We start from the raw sequence: 25,902 nt of genomic DNA, 5'->3' as shown, positions 1-25,902 counted from the left end.
AGCATGGGGGACCACTGAGGCGGTAACACCGAGGCAGCGCGGGGGGACGACTGTTGGTGGCGCCGGGGTAGGAACCTTGGTGCGGCGGAACGCGGGCGCGAGGCGCGGGGCCGGGGGGCGGGCGCGAGGGCGGGCCGGTCCCGGGAGGCGGCGGGCCGGGCCGGGAGGAGCCGGGAAAGGCCGGGAAGGGCCGGGAAGGGCCGGGAGAAGCGGAGCGGGACGGGCCGCACCGGGCCGTGTCTGTGCCGCGCGGCGAGCCCCGGGCCCGCGGGCAGCGCCATGGCCGAGACGATTGTGAGTGCGGCCGGGGGAGGGGCGATGAGGCAGCAGATTCCTGTGGGGCCGGGACGGGGCACCGGGCCGGGGGGCCGGGGCTGGGGCCGGCGGTGTCCGGGCCGGGCAGGCTCCCGAGCGGCGCCGCGGGCGGGTTCCCCGTGGTTTTGGCCCTGGGGGTCGGGGCCGTGACCCCGCGGTGCCGCTGAGCCCCGGGCGGGGGGCTCGGGGCAGGGAGGAGAAGGGGCCGCTCGCTCCGGTGAGCGGCTCCCGGCCCCGTCCCGGCGGGCCTGTGCCCGGGAGGGAAGTTGGGAGAGTGGAAAGGGGCTCCTGCGGGGTGGCGGCGGCACACGGGCAGCTCCCCGTGTCCCCTCCCGTGTCCCCCTTCCCACGCACGCCGCCCCCTGCCCGTGTCCCCGTGCCACACGGGAGCGGCCCCTTTAGAACAACTCGAGTCCCTCCGCTGCCCCTCAACACTCCGGGGACACCGATATTTACATTTCTGCCTTTCCTGCCTGTCCCCGGAGGATTCCCCTGGCCTTTCCCCCCAGAGCTGCCAGTTGTTGCCATCCAGGAGCTCAGGTTTCCCGGGAGCAGCTGGAGCCCCGTGTCTGTCTGTCCCTGCTCCCTCACTGCTGGGGCTCAGCCACGACCAGTGCAGTGCCCAGTAACACCAGTTGGGCCGGTGCCTGTGTGAATAACTCCCCCTTGGAAGCTCTGATCCACCCTCCTGAAGGTCTAATTCCATCTCAGAGGTCAGAGCTTTGGCCGAAGGTGTTTTCCTTGGAGCCAACTCCTGCCAAGAGCCAGGAGCGTTGGAACGATTCCCCCCATGCTGGCAGACATCACCCAGTGCCACCCCAGAACTGCTCTCCTGGGTGTTTCCAGGCCCTGTGGAAGATGGAGACAGGAGGGAGGAGTGGGGGAATGTGAGGCTGAGGGCTCAGGGTAGGCTCTGTCCCCCCTCCCCGACTCGGTGTTCCCTCATTCCCAGATTATCCGCGTGCAGTCGCCGGAGGGAGTGAAGAGAATCACGGCCACGAAGAGAGAAACTGTGGCAACGTTCCTCAAAAAGGTACCCCAGGACCCACAGTGCCTTCCCATGGGATGGGGCAGGGCTCCCGTGGCTCTGTCCCGGGGGAGATCCGTGTTTAACCTCCCTGGCAGCAGCAAGGGACAGCATTCTGTGTGGAAAAACACGCTTTGATTGGTGTAGCTTGTGTTGTTCCAAAGGGAAAATAACAAATTTAAAGAAGAAACTCCCTCAGCTTCTCTGTTGGGGCTTCCTGGGGTGGGAACTTCCCTGGGAAGGGCCCTTTCTGGGTTTCTCCCAAAGAAGTGGCAGCAGGGAAGCAGAAGGAGCTATGGGATGGTCAAACCTCCTGCTCCAGGCGGGATCCAGGCCTGGCTCAGCTGTTGGATTTGGGCTTGAATTATTGTTTGGATGTGCTGTGTGTGCCCCTGGTTTTCCAGGATGGGTTTGGAGAGAGCGGGGGAGGGACTGAGTGAGATCTCAGGAGCCCCTGGGATGAGGGGAACACGCCGGGTGGGAGCTCTCAGCTGCCGTGGTGCAGCTGCTCTGTGTTCATTAGGAGTGAGCAGTTCTCCATTTGTTCCCCTCCTGGAGTTCCTCTGGAAGCCTCGGCCTGGGGGTTCTGTGCTCCATGACGTGTGTTCCCGAAGGGCCAGGCAGGTTCCCTGGCCCTGTGAGAGGGGAGGGAATGGCAGCAGGTGCAAAGCTTCCCTTTGTGAGTCACTGGCTTTGGCTGGAGCTGTGGCACAGCATTCCCTGACAGCATTCCCACCTGGCCAGGAAAAATCCTGATGTTTTTCAGGGCTGGCTCAGGGACACTCCCTGCAGCCTCTGAGCAGCCTCAGCCAAGGGAAGAGGAGCTTCCAGGATCTCTGGAGCCTGTGCAGAACGAGCTGCTGCTTTCCAGGGCTCAGGTTACCCCAGGGAACAATCGGGCTGGAAAACACTTCCTGCCAGGACAGAAGCACCTGGAATTGCCTGTTGATCTGGGGAAGGCTCTGTCCTCTGGCTGAGCTGGAGCAAAGATGTGTTTGGGTTTATTTCCTGCTGCAGGGTTTGCTTGGAAGAGAAAAGTGGCAAATTTTCCCACCTGAAGTCTGTGTTTTATCTAAATCCAGGTCTCTCCTACCTGTGCTGTGGATTTTAACGCTGGAATGCTCACCCAGGGGCTGGGTTTGGTGTTTAGGGGGACAGCTGTAATTAGAGAGGTACCAGATTGCTGCTTCCATCCTAGGAATTAACCTGGATCTGCTCCAGAAGTGTTCAAGGAATAAGGGGCTGGAGAATCTTCCCCGTCTCCTGTGGCACATCCTGGGGAAAAGCAGCAGAAAAAGTCACTCTGGGTGTGCTCAGGGTAGAGTCGAGTCAGGAATTAGCTCAAAGCTGCTGTTAATGTGTTGTGGGATTTGTCTGCCCCCAAAAATGGAATTCTGTGGCCTGAGGAGCAGGAGCTGATCCCTGTGAAAGGGTCCCATTCACGGGGATCGCTCAGTGCTGCAAATCACAGCTGAGCTGACGGGAAAAAACTGCTCTTCATGGCTTTGCTCATGTGACAGCTCTTGGTGGCTCATCAGATTTGTCCTGTGGGCAGGATCCTGTCCCTGACTCCGACCAAAGCCACGGGGGTTGCTTTTATTAATAAAGGCCTTTCACTTCAGAATTTAGGGCAGAACCTGTCAAATAGACAAACTTTAAGCACCACTTTTAAACTGATGAAGTTCTCGAGTGGCCAAATGTGCAAATTATTTTTGCTGGGAAGAGGTGTTGGAGTGATTCCAAGTAAATCAGACTTGATCTGAGCTGGGAAAACCTGCCTGGGGACTGAGGGGTGAATTCCATGGGAGAGAGGAGAAAACAGGGGAAAACCAGACAGAACAGCAGGAAGGGGTTGAGTGAAGCAGCTGGGAGGTGGAGGTGGAGCTGAGGGCAAAAGATCTGCACAGGTGAAGGTGTGGATTGTGGAATTCTGGTCCACACAGGAGGATGGAGTGAGGATCTGCTTGGTGCTCCTGGTGGTGTGTGCTGGTGCAGCGGGAGCAAGAAAACTGGGATAATGGAGAAGTTTCCCCCTCCGGTCACACAGTGCTTGCCTGGCTGTAGCTGAAACTCTGCATTTGTGTTGTGTGAGGCAGAGACAGTTCTGGTTAAGTTGTTTGAGCTCCTGTTTTAATCCATTGCTTGTTTTTCCAGGTGTTTCCATCTCCGTTATCCTGAGCTCAGGAACGGGGGTGAATTGAGCTGGATTGCTGCAGGAGAAGTTCCCCGGGATTGGCTCGGAGCCCCTTTCGTGAGGCACCTCACAGCTTGTTGCTGCTCCCTGTGTTTCAGGTGGCAAAGGAGTTTGGGTTCAGGAATAATGGCTTCTCCGTCTACACCAACCGCAACAGGACCGGCGAGATCACGGCGGCGCAGAACAAGTCCCTCAACCTGCTCAAGATCAAGTGAGTCCTCACCGGGAGGGGGGCTCTGCTCCCAGCTTCCAGAATGGGAAGAATCACATCCCAGGAGTCCCCAGCTTGCAGTGTCCCTCCTGGGACTGGGGAGGGGGGGCCTCGGTGGCTGTGCTGCAATGGGGGGGTCACAGTGACACGGGAGAGCTGGTGGCTGTTCCTTGGGTCACTCCCTGGGGCGTGTCTGCTGTGGGGAGGCTTCATCCTGGATTTCCCTCCCTAATTCCTGCTTTCCACCTCTTTGTCCCAGCTTTCCCTGCCTTATCCCCCCACTTCCCCTCCTGGATCCCTGTTTCCACCCTTTCATCCCTGCTTTCCCTCCCACATCCCTTCTTTCCCTCCCTCCCTCACCCGCCTTTCCCTACCTCTTTTCTCCCACATCCTTGTTTTCACTCCTTCATCCCAGCTCCCTCCTCCATATTTTTCCCTCAGTTTTGTCTCCTGGTGGAAGGATTTGCATTTATTGCAAATAAAAGCAGGAAGAGGTGGCTCACAGAGCAGCTTCCAGCTGCCACCTGTGTTGGTCGGGGTTAGAATTTGTGCCACATTCCAGACTCTTCCATGGTCCAGGAGGTTGGCTGCCTGCTGGGAAGCACCTCCAGCTTCCTGGGTGTTGTCTCCCACACTTCCCACTACCCGTGTGCTGTTTCCCACCCTGCAGGCATGGGGATATGCTGTTCCTGTATCCCTCCAGCCCAGCTGGCTCCTCCTCAGAGACCATGGACACGTCTGTCTCCCAAAATTCCCGGCCTGGGGGTGCCCCCCAGGTGGTGGAAGATGAGATTGACCAGTACCTGATCAAGCAGGATGGGAAGATTTACCGGAACCGAGACCAGCAGCTGTAAGTGGGGGTGGGTTGTGTTCCTGCCCGCGGATCCGGGGCTCACCGGAGCCTGGAATGCCATGGCTCAGCCCAGCAGTCAGGAAATTACTGTGGGAACTGCCCTTGGCTCCATCCTGAGTGCCCTGGGGACATCCACAGGGGAAAACAGCCCCTGCCATTGTCCTGGGAGGTTCAGTGGGGCCCTGGTGAGCCCAGGGAGGAAGCAGATGCCCAAATCCCAGGGTTTTTGGCAGGAAGGACTCACTCAGGGCAGCCATTGTGCTGATGGAGGAGGCCCTGGCGCTCGTGCTCCTGGGTTTTGTGCTCCTAAAACACATGGAATTCTCTAGATTACAATAAACACTGTGCATTCTTCCTGGACAGGATTGGATGGGATATTGGGAAGGAATTCTTCCCTGTGAGGGGGGGGAGGCCCTGGCACAGGGTGCCCAGAGCAGCTGGGGCTGCCCCTGGATCCCTGGCAGTGCCCAAGGCCAGGCTGGACGGGGCTTGGAGCAACCTGGGACAGTGGAAGGTGTCCCTGCCCATGGCAGGGCTGGGATGGGATGAGCTTTAAGGTCCCTCCCAACCCAAACCATTCCAGGATTTGTTGTCCCAAGCAGGAGCACACTGTGCCTTCAGATCCAGCCACTCCTCCTAAAGGAAAACACGGAAGTGAAGGGAAGGAGTGAAAGTATCCAGTGGCAGAGGTTTGGAAGTGGGACTTGGGTTTCTGCCTGCTCACTTTCTGGCTTCCCTTCATCACGTCTGACCTCTCCATGAAACCAGGGAGTCCCTTTTGCTCACAAAAATGCACCAAAGTCCAACTTCCCAAAGCTCTTCCATGCAAGAGGCTTAGGGAAACAAAGCAGCTCCTCTTTGTGTAAAAATAACACAACAATGAGTGAAATCCACCCAAAATCTACCCTGGTGCTGCTAAAACATCCTCTGCTGGGAGGGGCTTTTATTGCTCAGCGTTAATGGCCCAGCTGGGCCCTGGCCTGATGTCTGCATTGGTTGTAGCCTTGGGGCTGGAGCCCTCTGGAATAAGACTCCCAAAAAGGTTGGAGGGAAAATTTTAAAGGTAGGAATTCCTGCTAAAACAGAATGATTTGCCCTTCCCCGTGGGGTTGTCCTCCATGTGGTTTATCTTCAGTGCTGCAGCAATGAGGAAGTTTGTGGAAAATCCTCCCTGACCTTCCCAGCTGACCGTAAATGATGGGATGTCACATCACTGGAGCAATAAAGGCAAACCCACCACTCTGTGGCACAGACATTGCCTTGAACTTGCCCACATTTTTCAGAGGGATCAATGAAGCTGTTCTAGCAGGGAGCCGAGGCCCAGGGGAGGGTGTTGAGGATAAAAGGAGCTGTCTGGGCTGGTTCCTGGCTTTGGGATTGTGGATCAATCTCCAGTGAAGGATGCTGAGTGCTTTAGCAGCATTTAACTCTCTTTTCTGTACATTATCTGCCACAAAACGTCCTTAAAAGCACTCCTGCAACTGGATCCCATCCATTGTTTCCACAGCCCAACCTCCCTGCTCCTCTCCTGGGCCCTTCCTTTGGAAACCAGCACTGACCTGGTGCTGGGGGATGTTTTATTGTTGGTTTAGGGGTTTTTTTAAAGCAATCACCACAAGAGGAGATGCTTTCCCCTCTGTAATTCTACCCAGTAGGACTTTATCTGCTCGATAAACACACACTTCTCTGGCTGTTCCTGCCAGTGCCTGATAAAGGATGAACATTTTGGGTGGCTTTTTGTTAAAATCACCCCGCCACGTGGGCTGAAAATTCTTTGAATTTGAAGGGATTGAATTCTTCGATCTTGGAGGGCTGTAAAACCTGATCTGACTTGGATTCCAGTGGCTTTTGGGACAGCTGAGCCCTTTCCCGGGGACACTGGGAGGGTTTGATCCTGGCTGGGACTCTCAGATTGAACCTCAAGCTGTTGCCATTTCTTTATGTGAAATTATCTTGGGGTGACCAAAGTAATTGAAGTCCAATTCAACAGGGGCTGAAGTGATAGGACAAGGGGGAATGGGTTCAAACTGAAAGAGGGGGAGTTCAGGTTGGATTTATGGAAGAAATCCTTCCCTGTGAGGGTGGGCAGGCCCTGGCACAGGGTGCCCAGAGAAGCTGTGGCTGCCCCTGGATCCCTGGCAGTGCCCAAGGCCAGGCTGGACACTGGGGCTTGGAGCAGCCTGGGACAGTGGGATGGGATGGGCTTTAAGGACCCTTCCAACCCAAACCATTCCATGATTCCATGATCCCTCTCTAATATTCCCGGGGGGGTGGAGAATTGCTCAGAGCTCGTGTAGCTCTTCCACACCAAACTTACTTCAAAAAACTTTTTCAGGCTGATTTCTCCATGATTAGATAAGGTCTCCTGCAGTTTCCAGGTGAAATGAGATTTAACCCCAGTTCTCTCTCTCTGCCCAGGTGTCGCCACGGCCCCTTGGGCAAATGCGTGCACTGTGTCCCACTGGAGGTAAGAGCCCCAGGAAGGTGCTACAGACACACCCCAGTTCCTCCCAGTAGGAACACTTTTCCCAGGAATGCTGCCTGCCAAGAGGTGGCAGCTCCAGGCTGGAATCCTGCCGTGCACTGCCAGAGCTGCTGGTTCTGGGATCACTAAAGCTCGAGGCCTTGGGGCCCCCAGGTTGATCCTGGTTAAGGCTGGTTTTCTGCAGTAATGAGTTGAACAGAAAGTGCTTCAAAAGTGCTCCATTTTCCCTGTGTCTTCACTTTTTCCTGGATTTTCTCATTTCGTTCCCTCTCTCCTGGATCCCAGCACTTCCAGTTTAACCACCTGGCACAGGGTACCCAGAGAAGCTGTGGCTGCCCCGTGCCTGGCAGTGCCCAAGGCCAGCTTGGACGGGGCTTGGAGCAGCCTGGGACAGTGGAAGGTGTCCCTGCCCATGGCAGGGGTGGAATGGGATGAGCTTTAAGGCCTCTCCCAACTATTCCGTGATTATCCAGGTTGAAGCAGCTTTAGTGACGCCTCCAAACGTGCTGGGCTGTGTAATTTACGGCACGAAGCAGCAGCCCCCCCTCCAGAGGGAATCCTGGCTGCTCCAGGATGGCTGTTCCCCGCTGCTGGAAGTGCTCTGGGAGTCCTTGGCCGTGCTGGAACAGCTGGGCCCGTTGTTTGTTGTCAGATACTGAAAGGAAAAAGCTTTTTGCCGTTGAGATTCTGATTTGTGGGGCCAATCTGTTCCCAGAGCAGGAGGCCACCGTAAAACTCCCCGTTGTAAAGCTGCACTGTTTGCATCCCAGTAGTAGCTGCCTTGAAAATGAGCCTGAATTTCCTTGATTGCTTCCACATGGGCGGGGTTGAGTGTGGAACATGCATTTGCCGAGGGATCAGGGTGTTATCAGACAGGTGTGTGACCTGGCTCTGCTCTGTGTGGTGTTTTTGGCAGCCCTTCGATGAGGATTATTTGAACCATCTGGAGCCTCCTGTGAAGCACATGTCATTCCATGCCTACATCAGGAAGCTGACCGGAGGGGCAGACAAGTAAGGAAATCTCTGGGTTTAAGGGAATCTGGTTGGAGCTTTGGTTTTTTTTAACACAAATGAAAGTACAGACAGATCTCAGGGTTGGACACGAGGATTGAGTGGCAAACGGAGGAGAAAAGTTAAGTCTTTTTGGTTTATGTCCCCATTTTGTTTCTGTTTTTCCTTTTCCAGTGGCAATATAATTCCTTCCAGGAAATATTCCTGATGGGGGGAAAGCCGGATGGAAGGAAAGAGGTTCCCTAACTACACCAAGCTCCAAGCCTGGTTCTCAGACTTGGTGGACATAAGTTACACAGAGGTGTAATCTTCTCCCTGCTATTCCTGAATACCATTGAGACTTTTAAAATCTCTTTGGGAGGTGCAACTCAGGTCCATGAGACTTCCATTTGAAGGGAATTTCCCTTTCCAGGAAGTCTTGTGCACATGAAAGGATGATTTGCCTTGGTGCTACAATCTCTTACTTCCTGCATGCTCCATAAATTATTGCTCCAAAAACATTTACTGTGGTAACAGCAGCCTTCTCTTCCCCTCTTCCTTCTCTTCTCCCCCTTCTCATCCTTCTTCCTCTTCTTCTCCCACCTTCCTCTTTCTCTTCCCCCTTCCTCTTCCCCCCTCTCCCAGGGGGAAGTTTGTAGCCCTGGAGAACATCAGCTGTAAGATCAAGTCGGGGTGTGAGGGACACCCCCCCTGGCCCGAGGGGATCTGCACCAAGTGCCAGCCCAGCGCCATCACCCTCAATCGACAGGTGAGAGGAGCTCGGCGACCTGCCAGGGGACCTGGCTTTTAGTTTGGGAAAGGTGAAAAAAGCCAACCAGGAGCACAAAGCCTCTGGGTGTCAGGGAAATCCTGTCCAGATCTTCAGGCCTTGCAAAATGGGCTCCAAAATGTCCTGGGTCAGAATTTCCTCCCAGCGTGAGGACTGCGCTGGCAGCCCTGGTGGTGAATCCTGGTGATTAGTCCTACTGGTTTTCCTCACGGAATCTAAAAGGCCACTCAGGTTCTGCTTGTTTCCTCCTAAATGTCAGTGTCCTTTTACCTGCAGAAAAGCAGGCCTGGCAAAGGTCCCAGTAAAGCCCCCGAGGTGCTGGGGGTGCTGAGCACATCCCACGCTCCAGCCTGAGCAGGGAGCAGTGCCGAGGGGTGGGAGCTGAGCAGGGGAAGAGGGAGGGAGCCCCCAGCCTCCCCCATCCCTGCTGTGCAGGATCCAGCTCCGGAGGGTGGTGTGTGTCCTGGGAAGGGACCGGAGCCAGCAGAGGACGGCCTGACGCTTGAACTTTGTCAAACAGAAATACAGGCATGTTGACAACATCATGTTTGAGAACCACACAATTGCAGATCGCTTCCTAGACTTCTGGAGGAAGACAGGGAACCAACATCTGGGATATCTGTACGGCCGGTACACGGAGCACAAAGACATCCCGCTGGGAATCCGGGCGGAGGTGGCGGCCATCTATGAACCCCCCCAGGTGAGACCCCGGGCCCTCAGGGGCCGCTCAGTATTGGGGAGCACACAAACACCTTTTCAGGTTGGAAAACCTCACAGGGTATTTCCAGCTGCAGCTCCACAAGGAAAACTGTCCTGAGGGAACGAGGATATGATTTATGTCCTGAACGTCACCATCCGTTGCTGCCCAGAAAGAATTTTAGACCTCAGTTCTGCTTTTTTGTTGTGTTTTACCCTCGGATGGTTTGAATCCGGGGTGACTCTTAACGGCGGATTTCGCTTTTAATCTTTCCTCGATTCCTGGCTTTCCAGCAGATTCTGTGCTAGGAAAAAGCAGTTGCAGCCTTTGCTTCAGTTCCTTACCAGCTCTCTGGGAAAAATTAAGCAGCTTAATTAGATAGAGTGAAGTCTAAATGATTTGAAGACAAAATGATGGAGCGGCTGAGGATGGGTTTGGCTGGAGCAGCCAGAATCCCCACTAGGTGGGGCACGGCACCACTCCTCAGCCGAGTGCTCCTCATGTATTTCCTTCCTCCTCATGGTTTCTGCACGGCTGCTGAGTGAAATCCAACGGATTGTCAGTGGAAAAGGAACAAATGGATCCTTGGGAGTGCGGTGTGAGAGCAGAGTGGCACAGGGAGGTCTCTGGGGTGACACCAGTCCATGGTGATGGCTGAGGGGAAGCCCAGACCTCTGCTCCCATCCCCTGCCTCACTGCCCATAGTGGCTGTACTGGCTTTTCCCCAGTTCTGTGTCACTAACCAGTGTCTCTTTGCTGCAGATCGGCACCCAGAACAGCCTGGAGATCCTGGAGGATCCCAAAGCCGAGGTTGTGGATGAGATTGCGGCAAAGCTCGGCCTCAGAAAGGTCAGGATGTGTCAGATCTTGTGTGTCTGTGTGGCAGGGAAGCGGTCAGCAATTCTCTCCAGCTCCATGGGGTTATCCAAGTCCCTTTAGATTACCTAAATCCTGCTAAAGTGTCAGCAGCTGTTACATTTTTAGGTCTAAAACCCAAATCCAGAGGGTTTTCCTGAGCACAGGCCCCTCACAGGGCTGTGTGACTGCAGTAGCAGGAGCAAAACAGCACAAACTCCGTCTTCCCTTTCTTCCCCCTCCAACAGGAGCCATTCCTGGGAGCATCTCCGTGGCAAGTGCTAATTGTGCCCAGATGGAGCTGGAGTTGCCTCTGTGCTCTGTTTCCAGGAGCAGGGAATCCCCTTGGGTTGTGGTCCCCTCCTTGGTGCTGCAGGGAGTCAGTGGTGTGTGGGCTTAGGGGTGCGGGTCCCCCTCAGTTCCAGCCTTCCAGTGATCCCATCAGGATCCCCTGGTTTCCTGACAGCTCTCCAACTTGCACTGATGTTTTCCGGTTTGGGAGCAGTGGTGGTATGGTGGGAATGCCAGGAATGGGATGTACACAAACAAGATTTGACTTGCTGGAGAAAACCCGCCTGGGAGAAGGCTCAGTGCAGACTGTAAACATCTGGGGAGGGCTTTGTTCTCCCAGATAAGATCCCACCACTCGCCAGAGGCTGGAGCAGAACTTCTCCGTGTGTTATTTATTTCCATGTTCTCCCATCAGATATTTTTAATCCATGGGGCTTAACACGTCACCGAGTGCTGGGTGCAGGGTTTGATCTGCCTGGGCTCCGGGGCAGCTGGGATCAGTTCTGCCTTGGAAAGGTTAATGCTGTAGGAGCTGGGATTGGCCCCTGGGCGGAGGGGGATCATCCCAAGGTGCGTGTCCATGTCACAGCTCTGTGGAAGGATTGATGCCAGGGGTTTGGACACATGTCACACAGGACTCGCTCCGAGGTGTGTCGGTAGCACAGAAAGCAGGAATGTGCTCTCTGGGGTCGCTGCAGCCTCCAGTTTGGAATGGATCACACTCCAGTGTGAGCTTTCCCTTAACCAGTGCATGTGAGGTTCAAACTGGGATTGTGTGAGAGGTTCAGGCTGGGGCCACATGAGCTGCTCTGTCACCCACGGGCGCTGGGTCCCGCTCCAAACGCTCCGTAGGAAATGCTGGGGGTGGGAGCGGGTGGTGGCACAGAGGCCTCTTGCAGCCTCCAGATCTTTCCATGAAAAAATATTCCATAGTGAAACCTAATGCTGCAGGTGCCCTGGCTGGCCAGCTGGCATGCTGCTGCTCCTGGAAATGGGATTCCAAGGAGCCCAGCACAGCTGGGAGAGCCATTCCCTGCAGGCAGTGTGCACAGGGCCGAGAGGAGCCAAGAACATCGTGTCCTGTGAGCAGAAAATGTCTGAGCTCTTCTGGTTTCCTCTTTCCTTCTTTTTTTTGTCCTTTTTTTCCTTAAAGCAATGTTCTCCATCCCCCTGTGTAGGTCGGCTGGATATTTACTGACCTGGTCTCGGAAGACACGCGAAAAGGGACCGTTCGATACAGCAGGAACAAGGTGAGATCCAGGTGGGACCCAGTGAATTCCCAATGAATTCCAGCTCCTGTGCCAGGCAGAGGGCTGAACCAGGGCTGCAGGTGACACTGGAATTCCTGGGAGATGGGGTTTTCCAGGCACTTCTGAAGGAAAACAAGCTGGAACCCTTGGAAATGTTAGGGATTGAAGTGTTTGGGGAGCAGGCAGAGCTGCTGGAGCCCCTCACGCCCCTGCTTTGAGGAAATGGTGCTCATAGAATTGTGGGATAGTTTGAGTGGAAAGAGACCTTAAAGCCCGTCTAGTGCCACCACAGGCAGGGACAGCTTCCACTGTGCCAGGCTGCTCCAAGCCCTGTCCAGCCTGGCCTTGGGCACTGCCAGGCATGAGACAGCCACAGCTGCTCTGAGAACCTGTGCCAGGGCCTCACCCTGCTCACAGGGAAGAATTTCTCCCCAATATGCCATCTATCCCTGCCCTTTTTAGGGTTAAGAAAACTTCAGGGAGCGGAGGGGGATGTGAGGGGACAAACCCAGTGAGCCAGAGTGACTCAGAGGATGTTCCCATGGGCTGGGCTTTGTGACACATACGTGGCTCAAACTTCGACCTCCTCAGCTTCCTGTCCTTGTAAACCCAGTGATATCCATATTTGGAAAGTGAAACTTGATTTTTCAAACAGAAAAAAGGTGTGTAGAGGTGGGTGGGACTCTCTGTGGGACAGTCCTGAGCCAGCCCAGGGCTGGGGAGCTGACAGGTCACATTCTTGTCCCGGGCTCCGCAGCAGCTTTCCACGAAAGCGTGTTTTCCTGGGGTGTTGGTCGTTTTCCTTGGCTGCAGCCCAGGGAAACAGGTCTGGGCTACGTCACCTTGTCCTTTCGCTGACTGGAGTCCGTGCTCTCCCCTCAGGACACGTATTTCCTGAGTGCAGAGGAGTGCATCACAGCTGGCAACTTCCAGAACCAGCAGCCCAACATCTGTCGCCTCTCTCCAGATGGGCACTTTGGATCCAAGTTTGTCACAGTTGTGGCTACAGGTACTAACTGGCCTCAGCCCTCTGGGCTTCACCTGAATTACCTCTTGTTAGTAGAAGAATATGCCAAAAATCACAGGTCCTGCTCGCCATCTGTCCTATTTAACAAGGGTTTTACTCTATCACGCTAAAATACTTTCTCATTCTTTGTCTTATCCTCTCTACAATTATTCACTCATTATTTATTTGCCTGTTTTTCACTCTACAGCTGTTTAAAGGGACTTACTTGAGGCTCAGCCCCACCTCTCAGACCCAGAAATCACTCTCTGCCTGCAGCCAGGGCAACAACTGTTGCTCACTTTTTGTTTCAAATCCTTAAGCTCCAAATTCTGTTGCCTGGAAGCAGCAGTGCAGAAGCACAACACTCCAGATCCTCAGAGTTATTGATTAGTTCCTCCTTCAGGAGGTTCAGGAGGGATCTTTACCTCCCTCATGTTGCTGTCAGGGAAACCTGTCAGGGAAAAAAGAAAAAATGTTTGGAAACATTTTTTTGGCTGAGTAAAACAGAAGCTCCTGCAAAGTGCTTATGGTTAAGCCCTCTGGTCTGAGCCGTTTTCAGGCAGTCTCCAGAGGCACCGTGGATGGGCTGGGCTGGGAGGGGAGACACTGGCATGTGCTGGGAGGGCTGGAGTGCTCCCAGATCACTCTGTTCTTCTCCATGGGATGACACATGTCTTCATTTAAACCTTCCCTGGAGCAGAATCGCTGGTTCTGGCTCTGTTTAACACAATGAAAAAACCCTCATGACTTCCAAATAACATCCAGAGTGAAAAGTGAAAGTGGGATGGGACATTGCCTGCCCTGAGCCTGGCTTTGTAAGGGTTCCCAGGGCCTTTTTTCAGTGAAAAAGCTCTTTTTTCAGTTAACAGGCCCGTGCCTGTACATTCCAGACTGCTAAACACATCCATCTCTCATTAAATATAGATCTGTATCTCTCTTTTTCTATATATATATTTATTTAATTTTTTTTTTAAACAAGGTGTTTTACTGAGCAAACACACTGTGTTCAGGCCTTCCCCCGTCCTGGTCTATGTTTAATTTCTCAGAGTGTTTGTTCTGGAGCAGTGAGTGATTGAGGTTACAGATCAAAGGGTAGAAAAGGAATATTTCCTCTTTGCTGTTCCAGCTAATTTCATTCTCCTCTGTTCAATCAGCCCAGCAGGTTCTATTTAAACACTTGAGTCCCTCTTTTTGTGCTGCAGAAATGTATTTGGATAGTTTGCCTCAACTTTGCCTTTAAATCCTCCACATGGATTAATTCCTATCCCCTCCTGAATTCCTAGCTTTGGAAGTAGTAACGTTTTCCTACCATCTGCCTCCCTCCTCTCTTTCCAGTTGTATTCCAGTGACACATGACCTGATGTTGCTTACATTATCCAAATGGAAGCGCCAAGCATGTGATCCTTCCATGAGCCAGGCTCTTAATTCCCACTTTCCATGTCAGATTTCCACCAAACCATCCAGTACAGGCTGAGAAAACACTGTTCAAGCCTGACATGACCAGGTGATCTGCAGCTCAGGGATCCTTGGGAGTGAAACAGGCCCACAGGAGCTGCAGGCCTGGCTTTTGTTTGGAAAAGGAGGAGATACCTGCAGGGTAGTGGGAGGGTGATGCTGTCAGAGCCCCCAAAAGGGCAGCTGCTCCTCCTCCTTAGAGCTCCTGGCAGAGCATTCCTGATGTTCCCTGGGCTCTGTGCTCTCGGGATAGTTGTGGAAATGTGTGTGACTACAAAAATGTGGAGTTTAGAGGGAATTCTTGCCTAAAATTCTTCCCATGCAGCAGCACCAGCAGCTTCACCTCGGTGTTCATCACTGTTAGCCTTGTGTTTAATCATGGAGTCTTGGAATTGTTAAGGTTGGAAAAGGGCTCCAAAATCATCGAGTCCAACCTTAGTGCTGCTCTTCCAGTCATTTCTCTTGGAGTTACACCAGGGAAATCACCCCTGTGCAGGATTTTCAGGAAGAATTTCTCCATGGGAAGGGTCGTGACGTGGAGTACCCACCCCTGGAGGTGTCCAAGGATGACACCGTGGGGATAGGCCACAGCTTGGACTTGTTGATCTTGGAGCTGTTTGCCAGCCTCAGTGATCCTGGGATCTTTAACCATCCTCTCCTCTTGCAGGTGGTCCTGACAACCAGGTGCACTTTGAGGGGTACCAGGTGTCGAACCAGTGCATGGCCCTGGTGCGGGACGAGTGCCTGCTGCCCTGCCGGGACGCGCCCGAGCTGGGCTACGCCAAGGAGTCCAGCAGCGAGCAGTACGTGCCTGATGTCTTCTACAAGGTGAGGCCTGAGGGCCTGGGCAGCTCCGGGATGTGCCCCTGGATCCAAGCTCTGATCCTGAGGAGCAGCAGGGAAAATGTGCATCCAGAGTGGGTCCAAAATACTCAATTTCATGGAGTCGTGGAGTGGTTTGGGTTGGAAGGACCTTAAAGCTCATCCCATTCCACCCCCTGCCATGGGCAGGGACACCTTCCCCTACCCAGGTTGATCCAAGCCCTGCCCAGCCTGACCTTGGACACTTCCAGTGATGGGGCAGCCACTTCTCTGAGTAAACTGTGCCAGGGCCTCACCCTGCTCACAGGGAAGAATTCCTTCCCAATATCCCATCTAACCCTGCCCTCTGGCAGTGGGAAGCCATTCTCTCTTGTCCTGTCCCTCCATCCCTTGTCCAAAGTCTCTCTCCAGATTTCTTGGAGCCCCTTTAGGCACTGGAAGGGACTCTCAGGTGTCCCTGGAGCCTTCTCCAAGTAAATATCTCTGGGTGAATATCCCCTCCTCTGGACTCGCTCCAGCACCTCCATGTCCTTCCAGTGCTGAGGAGCCCAGAGCTGGAGGCAGCTCTGCAGGAGGGGTCTTGGAAGGACATGAGGTGTCACTGCTGTCCCTGCCTGCTGCACTTTGGGGTTGTTGGTGATGGATGGAATGTTATTCCCTTGCCAGTTGTTCCTGGAGCCCTTCAGCCCCTCCCATGCCTGCATGGCTGAGTTGGGAGCTCAGGATCAGACTCTCTGCGGATGCTGATAGCTCTGCCGCTCCAGCCCAGGGCTCCTGGTGCCCCATGAGCAGGGATAGAGGAGTTAATTAATGCCACTGCTCACTGGCTAATTAGCCATCCATCACCCCATTAGTTATCTCCTTCCTGTCCTGTCTGCTCCTGCTGCCTGTGGTAAAGCTGTCCCTTAAGGAGCGCAGGATAAGGAAAGCTGCCTTCGCTTGGGAAGAGTGTAATGAGTGGATTGTGCTCCAGCAACGGGAATGGAGCTGGTCAGGGTGTTCCTGCATGCCCTGAACCTGGGACTGGAACATGCTGGTTTCCACCCCTTAGTGCGAGACTGCTGGCTTGGCTTGACCCCACCTGGAAACAAGGAACAGCTCTGGGCTGAATCCAGTGCTGGGGAGGGAGAGCAGATGGAATCCTGCTCTCTCTGGGCAGGCAGCTTCCTCCTAGGAGCTGATAAGCCGGGGCCGATTACGATCCAGCAGAGCCGGGTGTGCAAAGGTTGGCCCCGAACGTGAGCAGGATGAGATCATCTCCTGGCATGCCCTGATGCTGCTCCGGAGCAGCCCGGGCTGTGCCACACTCGGTCAGCCTCGCAGGAGGTCCTGCAGGTCTGTGGCCCACATGTGGCCCACCCGGGGTGCTGGGAGCAGCAGGAAGCTGGTGGGTGTTCCAAGAAGGGCTTCACTCCCATCTCTAATCTGAAGCAGGGAGATAAACAAAATAGGAACGGATGGCTCCAGCCTTCCGTGGAAATTTCCATCAACCACTGATTCACTGGATCAGGCTGCAGCTGATTTCATGTTTTAGAGCTTCTCTCCCTAATTGCCCTTTTCAGGGAGTGCTCGAGGATGGCCCTGCCGGGTGGGATTCTCCCTCAGCCTTCAATGGGTTTGGCTCTAGGATCCCTCAATTATTTTTGAATGTTCTTAAATCTATGGAAAGCTTAGTCACTCCTGGCTTGGGAAACCTTTGGGGTCCCATTAAATGTGCAAGGCTTGAGGTCAGAGACACTACCTCATCCTGGGATGGTAACGACAGCCGTGTCCGAGCCCCAATGAACTCCAGGAAGAGCAGGAATCCAGCAGGATTCCGGCATGGAATCTTTGGGGTCCAGCACCTTGCTCTCTCTTTGTCCCCAGTCTGTGATGTGGGGGTTCCCCTCTGTGCCAACCCCCCAGCCGGTTTTTGGGGAGAAAGCTGCACTTTGGAGTAGTTGCTGTTTTCTCTGGGACTGCGCAGAGAAAAGTCCATGTGCATTCCCATGCGATATCCAAGTATTCATCTGAAAAGCCCTTTAGGATGAAAGGAGCTCTACAAATTAATTCTAATTGAATGAGGACCAGGAGGCCAATGTTTGGGGAGTGTGGATGTATTTATAGAACAGCCAGATGTGAGGCAGGACCCGTGGAACTCGGATCTGTCCGAGGGCAGCGCGGTGGATTCACCTCCGGCTTGCGAATGGGAAAAGGGGCTGCTTTTCTTCCATGGAAATGGGAAAACTGATGGCACTGGCATTGTCCTGCGGTTTTCCTGAGCCTGCAGCTGTGTGATTTCTGTATTCCTTTACCATTCCCTTTATGTTGGCCCCTCGCCTGCTGCTCCGAGGAGCCACCCCCGTGGAGTAGGCTTTGGACTCGTGGCTGTTGCTCTCCTGGCCCGGGAAGGGAGAGCTGTGCTCCAGTGGGGAACTTGAGGCGTTTGGGGACTGTGAGAACAAGTTCCTTTGCTCTGAGGGGCCTCCCCAGGTAAGATTAGCCAGGAGGAAGAACAGATCCCTCCTGGGGTGTCTGGGAAGCATCAGGGCTCAGCACTGGTTCCAGCTGGAACGGGGCACAACCGGCATGTGCTGCTTGGCCAGCTCAGCACATGGAGCTCGGGAAGGAGTCCATGACGTGGAGACACGGCCCAGGTCGGGGTAAAGACCCTGTGGGTGAAGATGATGATGTTGCAATGGCCGCTTCACCCAGTTTCTGAGCTGGATGAGGGTGAGCCCAGCTGAATAGTCCACACGAGCATTTTCCATCCTGCCTTCTGTCCTTGAGCAGCCTCCTCTGTCCATCTGGTTTTAGAGAACAGCTGGATTGATTTGGATTTCACTGAGAATGTACCTTGGGTTGATATTCAACACTGGGCGGGGTGCAGCTGAGGGATCCCTCCCTGGGGCTGCTGCACCCTGTCCCTGCTGTCACCTCCTCCCAGTCCACTGGCCCAGGACCTCTTCGGTGCTGAACTGCTCCACCATTCACTTCATCGGCTGAGGGAAGAGATTTCTGACGTTTTACAGATGCTTTAAAACTCTTGGATAATTGGATTTGGGGGCTGGCTGGCTTTGTCTCTTATCACAGGTATTTGTGACAGCTCAGTGCAAACATGATGTCATCATCATCCTCGAAGTGAATTGTATTTTACAGCTGCCTTATCCCCCCAGAGGTTCTTTGGGATGGTTTAATGTCCCTCCAGAGTTTCTTTGGGATGGTGTAAGACAAAAGCCCTTTACAAGCGTTGTGCAAGAGCCCTTTGCCCTCAAGTCCCACACGAGCTCTGAGCTCTCACTGCAGCTGAGCCGTGTCTGAGCCCTGGCCTGGCACCAGTGACACATGTCCCATCCCTCCCTGGGACAGCCCTGAGCCAGGGCCCTGCTTTCATTAGAGCCCAGCGGGACCTCTGAGCCAGGCTGTCCTACCATGGCACTGGAAATCCTCTTCCCAGGGGGAGCCAGGCTGCAGGGAGTGTTCACTGATGGGGAAGGACTTCCCTGGCTGCCCTCCCACTAGCTCATGAGCCGCCTTAGCCTTAAATGTCCTCCTCTGGGGAGGAGGATGCTGGATTAGCTCAGCAGGAGTCTCCTGGGAAGGGTTTCAACTCTCCCTGACCTGTCACTTGCTCTTGGAGAAGTCGCTTCGTTTCTGCGCCTCAGCCGCGCTCCCCGTGCGAGGGGCAGGACTGCCCGGGAAAGCGCCTGGAAGTCAGCAGAGGGAAGAGCAAAGATGGGATTTATTCACACATGGCAAGGACAGATGGCTGCCGAGCTCCGCCGTGCCTTCAGCAGAGGGAGCGGGTTGGGAATATCGGCGTGGGATGCGGGATGCTCACAGCATGGGATGGTGACAGCGTGGGATGGTGACAGCGTGGGATGATCACGGCTGTCCTGGGACACGGATCCGGAGCCTCCCTCCTGGCTGGCAGCTCCCCGGGCTCCTCACTTGGCTGCTCCCCTCACCCTCCATGGATAATCCTGAAGCCACCCAGGAGTCTTTCCATCCTGCCAAGGTGTCTGTGTTCCCATCCTTTTCCCTGTTCACCCTCATCCCAGTGCAGCTCCTGCCTCCAAACAGTGGCTGAAAGGCTCTAATCCCAGCCTTGATGCAATCTCCACTGGGATGATGCATTGTCCAGACCCTCCAGGCCTTGCTGCTGGATTTTTGTCCTGGAGCCAAATGCTTGTGGCTCCATTAACCCCTTCCTGACCTCCCTTTGGAGCAGGCGCTACTGGGCTTTGGGGGTCTCGGGCTGCAGCAATAGCAGGGCGCTGGGAGGGTCCTGGTGATGCCAAGCTCAGGATAAGGATCTTTATCCCAACAATCTCAATTTGATGTTCATTAAGGCCTTTAAAAAGTAATTAAATGATCCATGGTGGTGGGAGAGGAATGCTGGGGTTTGGGGGGGCTGTCCTTGCAGGATCAGGGCATGTCCTCGGCTCGGGGGAGCGAGGTTCCAGTCTGTGGAGGCCTCAACAGCATGCCATGAAAAAGCAGGCATTTAACATGGAAATCCCCAGAGGGGGAGATTAAAGCCAACAGGTGCTGGAAAAATGTTTCTGCATATTAGAACTTAATTAGATTGGAAAATGAATTCCAGATGGGCTAATTATGCATGAGTTGTTGCAGGTCCCTTCATGCAGGGGCAGGATTGTGTTTGGGAAGCTGATTGGATCTGATTCCTGCCTCTTGTGGTATCACTGAGATCTAGAAGCAGGTTGGCTCTGGGGTCCTGTGATCTCCCAAAAAAGGCTCCATGGCTCCTCCTGCTCCTGTCGAGCCCGAGAGATCTGAGGCCACAACCTGTCATGTTCGAGGAGCAAAGATCCTAATCAGGATTGCCTTTCAAAGGAGCTTCAAAGACTGGAAGGGAGATTTTTTTTTACAGAGGGAACAGTTCCTGGGGACAGGGGGGGCTTGTGGAGGGGGTCGGGAAAGGGGGCTGTGCCTGGAGGGGAGCAGCATGCCGGAGCCTGCTGGGGCGAGGTCTGACTGGCAGAGGGATGGTGCTGGCTGCTGCTCCGCATAGCTGTGCTGTGTAAACACCAGGGAGAGCGGGGGAGTGGTGCTGGAGTGGTGTTCTCCGGGAGAAAACATGGCTGGGAGAAAGGGGAGGGAGTCCTGGAGTCAGCCGTGGGCAGCGTGTCCCTGCATGGTGCTCCCCGGCTCAGCCCATGGAACGCTGCTCCCATCCCACGCGGGAAGAGTGGGACTCGCAGCCTTTGGGGGTGGCAGCTCCGGGTCCAGCTCCCGCCACCGAGAGCCCATGGAACGTCCAGTACAACGTCCCTGACCGGGAATTGCGGGCGTGTGATTTATGTGGGGCTCCATGAATGATTTATACCACGTTAAGTGATGATTTAGGGAGAAAACACAGCCCCCTCGTACGGAATCCTTAATGAAAAGTGTCAGTTCTCCGGGATTTATTTCCGAATCGGTGTTTGAACCCGGCGTGTTTGACATCAATCACGTCTAATTGTCAGGTTATGATTAATGAACATATGCCGGCCGTTTGTCTCCCTAATTAAACTTTATGTTCCCTTCGTCTGGCAAAGCAAAACAAGTTTACGCCGTGGGATGTGCTGGTTCCAAGGGTCTGGGTGTGAGAAAGTGCCCGGATTCCCAATTCCAAGATGAAGAGTTGGCTGAGGGTCTCCTGGATTTGCAGAAAGGCGGGTTTGCCTCGGCTGAGGAGGCAGAGGTGGCCTGTCCCTCTCTTTAGGATGGAGCTGCTTCCTAAATGCCATTTAAAATCATGGAATCATAGGATATATGGAGTTGGAAGGGACCCACAAGGATCATGGAGTAGAATCTCACCTTTACAGTCCCTGGATAATTCCAAGCCTCTCTCTAGTGGGAGACAATCCCAGGGTGGTTCATGACCCCACACTCTCTTGGCTCACAAGGAAACAGAGATCCTGATCTCAGAGATGCTGGAATTACAGAGATCTCCAGCCCCAGGGAGCAGCAGGGAATTGGGCAGCCCTGAACCACCCATCCAGGTTCTTTTCCATACCCTCAGTGATCTGCCAGAGCTCAGGACTCTGCATGAGCATCTCCAGGGCAGGATCCCTTGGGCTTCACACCACTTCCATGCTGAGGAATAATCCAACTCTTTTTCTTTCAGGACATAGACAAGTTTGGGAACGAGATCACCCAGCTGGCTCGCCCGCTCCCGGTCGAGTACCTCATCATAGACGTGAGTATTCCCTGCACATGTGGTCAGAGTGGAGCAAACTCCTAACCCACCTCTGAAATTCCCAGTGGAGGTGATTCCTGAGACAGATTATCCTCCTCTGCCTGCTGCTGCCAAGCATTCCTAGCAGGGAGGTGGCTGCCCTGCTCCCTGGGGTCGGTGTGCTGCCAGGGAACACATTTGTTTTCCAGGAGAGCACTGCCTGGTGCCTTATCACGGCTCTGAGCTGGCCCAGAGCCACGTGGCCAGGAAGCAGCAGCCCCACAGACCCATGTCCCGGGCACTGCCTAATGAGGAAACTCCAGAGCAGCAATTAGGGATCCATCTCCTTCAAGTGACTCAGCAGGTTGTCCAGAAATGCCTTTTCTTGGAGGAGGGAATTCACGCTCTGGCACGGCTTGGCCGTAGCAGAGCTGCTGCCAGGCACGGCACGGCTCAGCCCCAGGGCTGGGAAGCAAAGTTACGGCGTGGAAGGCAGGAAAGCAAATAATTGGGATGCCAGATGATATTGCTGGAGTTGGAGGTGCTGCCAACAGCCATTAGATCCACCTGGAGCAGCCTCTCTGGTCCAGCTGCCCCTGGCACAGGCAGTGCCAGAGCACGGCAATTCCTGCAGGAGTGAAGGCACGTGTTCCTGGGATACCTGGGATGTCGCTGGGATGAAAACAGAGGGGTGGAATGTGCATTAGGAGGTCCCTCCTAGGACCTCCCTCTAGCAGCAGCTGCCTGGCAGAGGGCAGAGCTCTGCCAGGATCGCCGTATCCCAGTGACCTGGGCAGAGAGGGATGCTCTCCATGGCGTCTGTCAGGACCAAACCCATCGTGTCCCTCCAGCTTCCTTAGAAAGGGAGCCAAGGGTGTGGTGATGGAATATCACTTGAAATTAAATTAAAACCCATCAGATCCCTGCAGAGTCCCTCACTGTTTGGCTGAGCTGGCATCAGAGCTGTGGCTGTTCTCGGCTATCTGGACTTGCTTCCCATATCCCACTGGTCTCTGATCATCCTTCCTTGGATTTTTTTTTTTTTTTAGATTACTACAACTTTCCCCAAGGATCCAGTCTACACTTTTTCTATTTCTCAAAATCCATTCCCCATCGAGAACCGCGATGTGCTGGGAGAAACTCAGGTGAGGGGCGATTCCTGATGGAGCCGGGTTCCACAGGGATGGGCTCTGCCTCCCTCGTGCTCACATCTGCAGAGGGACAGCTGTGCCCTCAAGTCACCCCTTCCCAGTTCAGCTTGCCAAGGTCCTTCCTGCACGGAGCACTGTCTGCATGCCAATGCCGACTGCTGGCCGGTGCCGAGCTCCCGCCGGATCCGTGATGGGATCAGGGCTCCCTGTGCCTGCCAGGCAGCTCCAGCCCCATGCTGACAGCACAAACCTGCTGAGACTGGGGTCTGTTCCTGCTCCCAGAGTGCTGCCTTCTCTTCCTGGATGGAATCTTTAAGCACAGAAAGCTGTTCCTGCAAGAAGCCAGGGCAGAGGACGGGGAGGAAGGGGCTGCTCTGTCCTCTACTCCCTCTTTTCTGTACGAACAAGGCTGGAGTTGCCTGGCTCCCCCTCAGCACCTCTTGGATCTGAAATCGGCTCTGTGGGTGCTGGGGTTGGTCAAGGGGAGCTGCTGTGGGTCCAGAGGTGTTTTTTCCTGGAAGTTGTTAGCTGGGATTCAGTCAGGCAGGCGGGGGTCTGTTTTTGGAAATGTCCCTGCACATTGCAGACAATAGCCAGAGGGGCAGGAATATCTGTTGGTGGATCCAAATAGGAATTGACTTCCCTTCATTACTGTCCCCTCTCTCCAGGACTTCCACAGTTTGGCCACGTACCTGTCCCAAAATACTTCCTCCATTTTCCTAGACATCATTTCCGATTTTCATCTGCTCCTCTTCCTGGTCACAAACGAGGTCATGCCTCTGCGGGTACGTAACGGGGCAGGGAGGGTCCTGTCCCACACCATCCCCCCCATCCCAGGGCCCTCAGCCCCTCAGGGGTCCTTCAAGTGGGTGGAGGTGACCATTTCTGCCATCCCATGTCCCTGGGCAGGGCCTTGTGCTGGCTCTTCCTGGCCAAGCTTTTGGGAGAAGGTTTAAAGACTTTTAAAACCTTTTTCAAGCTCTAAGCACAAAGCCCCTGAGCTGCTGGGAGCACTGAGGGGGGTGGTTGTCCACATGATCCCAGAGCCAACTTGGCTGCAGCTCCCAGAGCTGGAAATGTTTTAAAAATTATCTCAGAATCAGGAATTTGGTGGGAACAGTAAGGAGATCAGAGCCACCAGAACTCGAGGCCAGCAAGGTCCTGGCTCTGCAGCTCTGCTGCTGCCCTTGGCCGGGCACCGGGGCCTGGCGGCTGCCCCGGCACCACCGGAGCTTCCCAGGGAGCCCCAGCTGGGCCGTGTTTGCCAGAGGCTGCACATGTGTGAGGCAGCCGGGATGACCGTGGGCAGCTGGAGATCGGGATGCGGGCAGGGATGGGGGCTGGAGTGCTCCAGCATGGAGGGTTTGCACCTCTGGGAGTTGGGATTGGCCCACAGTGGTAGGGAATACCTCCTGGAAGCAGAGGAAGGGAAGCTTTCGGGTGTTGGGGTCTGTCTGAATGCTGGGGGAGCAGAGGGATAAACTGGGGCACCCCAAGGATGTCGGGCATGGGGGGAACAGCTCAGACTCAGAGTCCTGCCTTGCACTGGAGGGGGTCCCCAGTGCTCATTTCCCACCTGTGACTTCCAGGACAGCATCAGCTTGTTGCTGGAAGCCGTGAGGACCAAAAATGAGGAGCTTGCACAGACCTGGAAAAAATCGGAGCAGTGGGCGACCATCGAGCAGCTCTGCAGTAAGAGGGGGGTCCCTGGGGCAGGGCGTCCCTCAGGGAAGGGGTCCCTTGTCCCTTGGCAGAGCTGTCTGGGGGTTGTGTGGAGCTGCTCCCAAGCTGTCACAGAGGCTTCTGGAGGCTCGTGGGGAGGCAGCTATTCCTTGGTCATGGGATCCTGGAATGGTTTGGGTTAGAAGGGATCTTAAAGCTCATCCATCCCACCCCCTGCCATCTTCCCACTGGACCAGGTTGCTCCAAGCCCCATCCAGCCTGGCCTGGAGCACTTCCAGGGATGGGGCAGGGCTGATGGGGGGGCTGCAGGGTGGGATGTGCAGCGGGATCCCAGCACTGCCCCGGGCTCTCTCCCGCAGGCACAGTGGGGGTCCCGCTCCCGGGACTGCAGGAATACGGCGCCATGGGGGGCTCGTCGCACGCCGTGGCCGCGGCCATGTGGCCCTGCCAGCACTGCACCTTCATGAACCAGCCGGGCACGGACCACTGCGAGATGTGCAGCCTGCCCCGTTCCTAGCCCCGCTCCTGCCCGGAGCGGCCGGCGCGGCGCCTGTCCCTGCCCTCTCCTCCCTTCAGCTTCCAGCCCGGGCTGCGGAGCTGGGCACGGGGGGCTCCAGCCCCCCACTTACTCCTCGCTCCCTTTTGGGGGCTCCCAGCCCGGACAACCAACGCTTTCCTCAGCCCGTGCCTGGGCTGGCCCCCCACCACCCTCAGCTGCTGCCAGCCTGCCCTGGGGGAGTTGGGGGGCTTAGGGGGCTGCCTGTGCCCGCTTCCTACCCAAGGGGAGAGGGAGGCTTTGGCATCTCCCTGCCCACAGCTTTGCTCTCATTCCCTGCCTGCCTGAGTGCCTGGATCCCGACAGCTCCGGCACTGACCGGCCCGGCGACATGAGCAGGTGGCTGTGACGTTCCCGGAGCAGGACAGGCACCCCTGGACACCGAGCATGGGGTGGGCACATGCCAGTTCGTGGCTTGGTACTGCTTGGTGAGCTTTGGCACCCCGTGGGGGCTGCGGGAGGGGTGTCCCCTCCAGGTGCCGTGTCCCCCCGCTGCACACAGTTAGGCTCCCAGGGAAGGGGTGCGGGGCAGCCACGTAACTCGGGCACCCACCTCACCTCCATCGTGCCCTGGGAGCCAGTTGGTGCCTTCCCACGTCCCTCCGGAGCGTGTCCTGGCCGGAGCTGAGGCTCAGGGGTCTTGCCCCCCAGCCTCCCTTCAGCCCCCCGCTGGGGCTGCCCTGGGCACCGCTGGGCAGGGGAGAGGCAGGCGGATGCTGGAGGGGCTCAGCCCTCCTCTCACAGGGCCTCTGACCCCCAGGCCCATCCTGGAGCTCCCCAGCCCTGGCTCTGCGGGCTCTGGTTCAATCTCGGGGGCACCAGTTCCAGCGCTGCCCTGTGTCCCCTCATGGGAGGGGTCCAGAGGCCCTGTCCTGCTCCAGGACAGCACTGCCCAGACCCTAGTGGGGCAGGGACGCCCAGCCCCCTGCCCCTCGCTGGGGCTTTCCAAAGGCTTCATCCCAAGGCCCGGCTCCGGGCTGCGGTTGCTTTTCCCCTGGGTGTGCTGGGGTTTGGGGGTGCAGCGCTGGGAGCGCCCGGGCCGGGCTGGGCTGACCCAGGCGTGGGGGCTGCAAGTAATGTGGAATAAAAGCACCTCAAACCAGAGCCT

At 55.4% G+C, this 25,902-nt stretch overlaps 1 protein-coding gene across 1 annotated transcript; it reads left to right on the top strand.

Moving 5' to 3' along the window:
* The first annotated feature begins 154 nt into the window (after positions 1-154).
* NPLOC4 (NPL4 homolog, ubiquitin recognition factor) lies at positions 155-25,898 on the top strand. Its single transcript, XM_032128793.1, has 17 exons — positions 155-294; positions 1,268-1,348; positions 3,635-3,747; positions 4,418-4,597; positions 7,019-7,067; positions 8,002-8,096; positions 8,721-8,844; positions 9,386-9,565; positions 10,325-10,411; positions 11,887-11,958; positions 12,841-12,967; positions 15,087-15,247; positions 21,354-21,425; positions 22,454-22,549; positions 23,224-23,340; positions 24,145-24,247; positions 24,598-25,898. The coding sequence occupies exons 1-17, from the start codon at positions 280-282 to the stop codon at positions 24,753-24,755; spliced, it is 1,830 nt and encodes a 609-aa protein (XP_031984684.1). The 5' UTR covers positions 155-279; the 3' UTR covers positions 24,756-25,898.
* Positions 25,899-25,902: the final 4 nt, after the last annotated feature.

The sequence above is a fragment of the Corvus moneduloides genome, chromosome 19, assembly GCF_009650955.1.
Source record: "Corvus moneduloides isolate bCorMon1 chromosome 19, bCorMon1.pri, whole genome shotgun sequence".
Lineage (NCBI taxonomy): Eukaryota > Metazoa > Chordata > Aves > Passeriformes > Corvidae > Corvus > Corvus moneduloides.
Note: the sequence above shows the minus strand (reverse complement) of the source record. Positions and strands in the feature narration are given on the sequence as shown.

Excerpts from the sequence above, each read along its gene's own strand:
- NPLOC4 (XM_032128793.1), top strand. Across the intron at positions 3,748-4,417 it reads CTCAACCTGCTCAAGATCAA|GCATGGGGATATGCTGTTCC; the intron begins GTGAGTCCTCAC and ends CCCACCCTGCAG. Across the intron at positions 15,248-21,353 it reads TGCCTGATGTCTTCTACAAG|GACATAGACAAGTTTGGGAA; the intron begins GTGAGGCCTGAG and ends TTTTTCTTTCAG.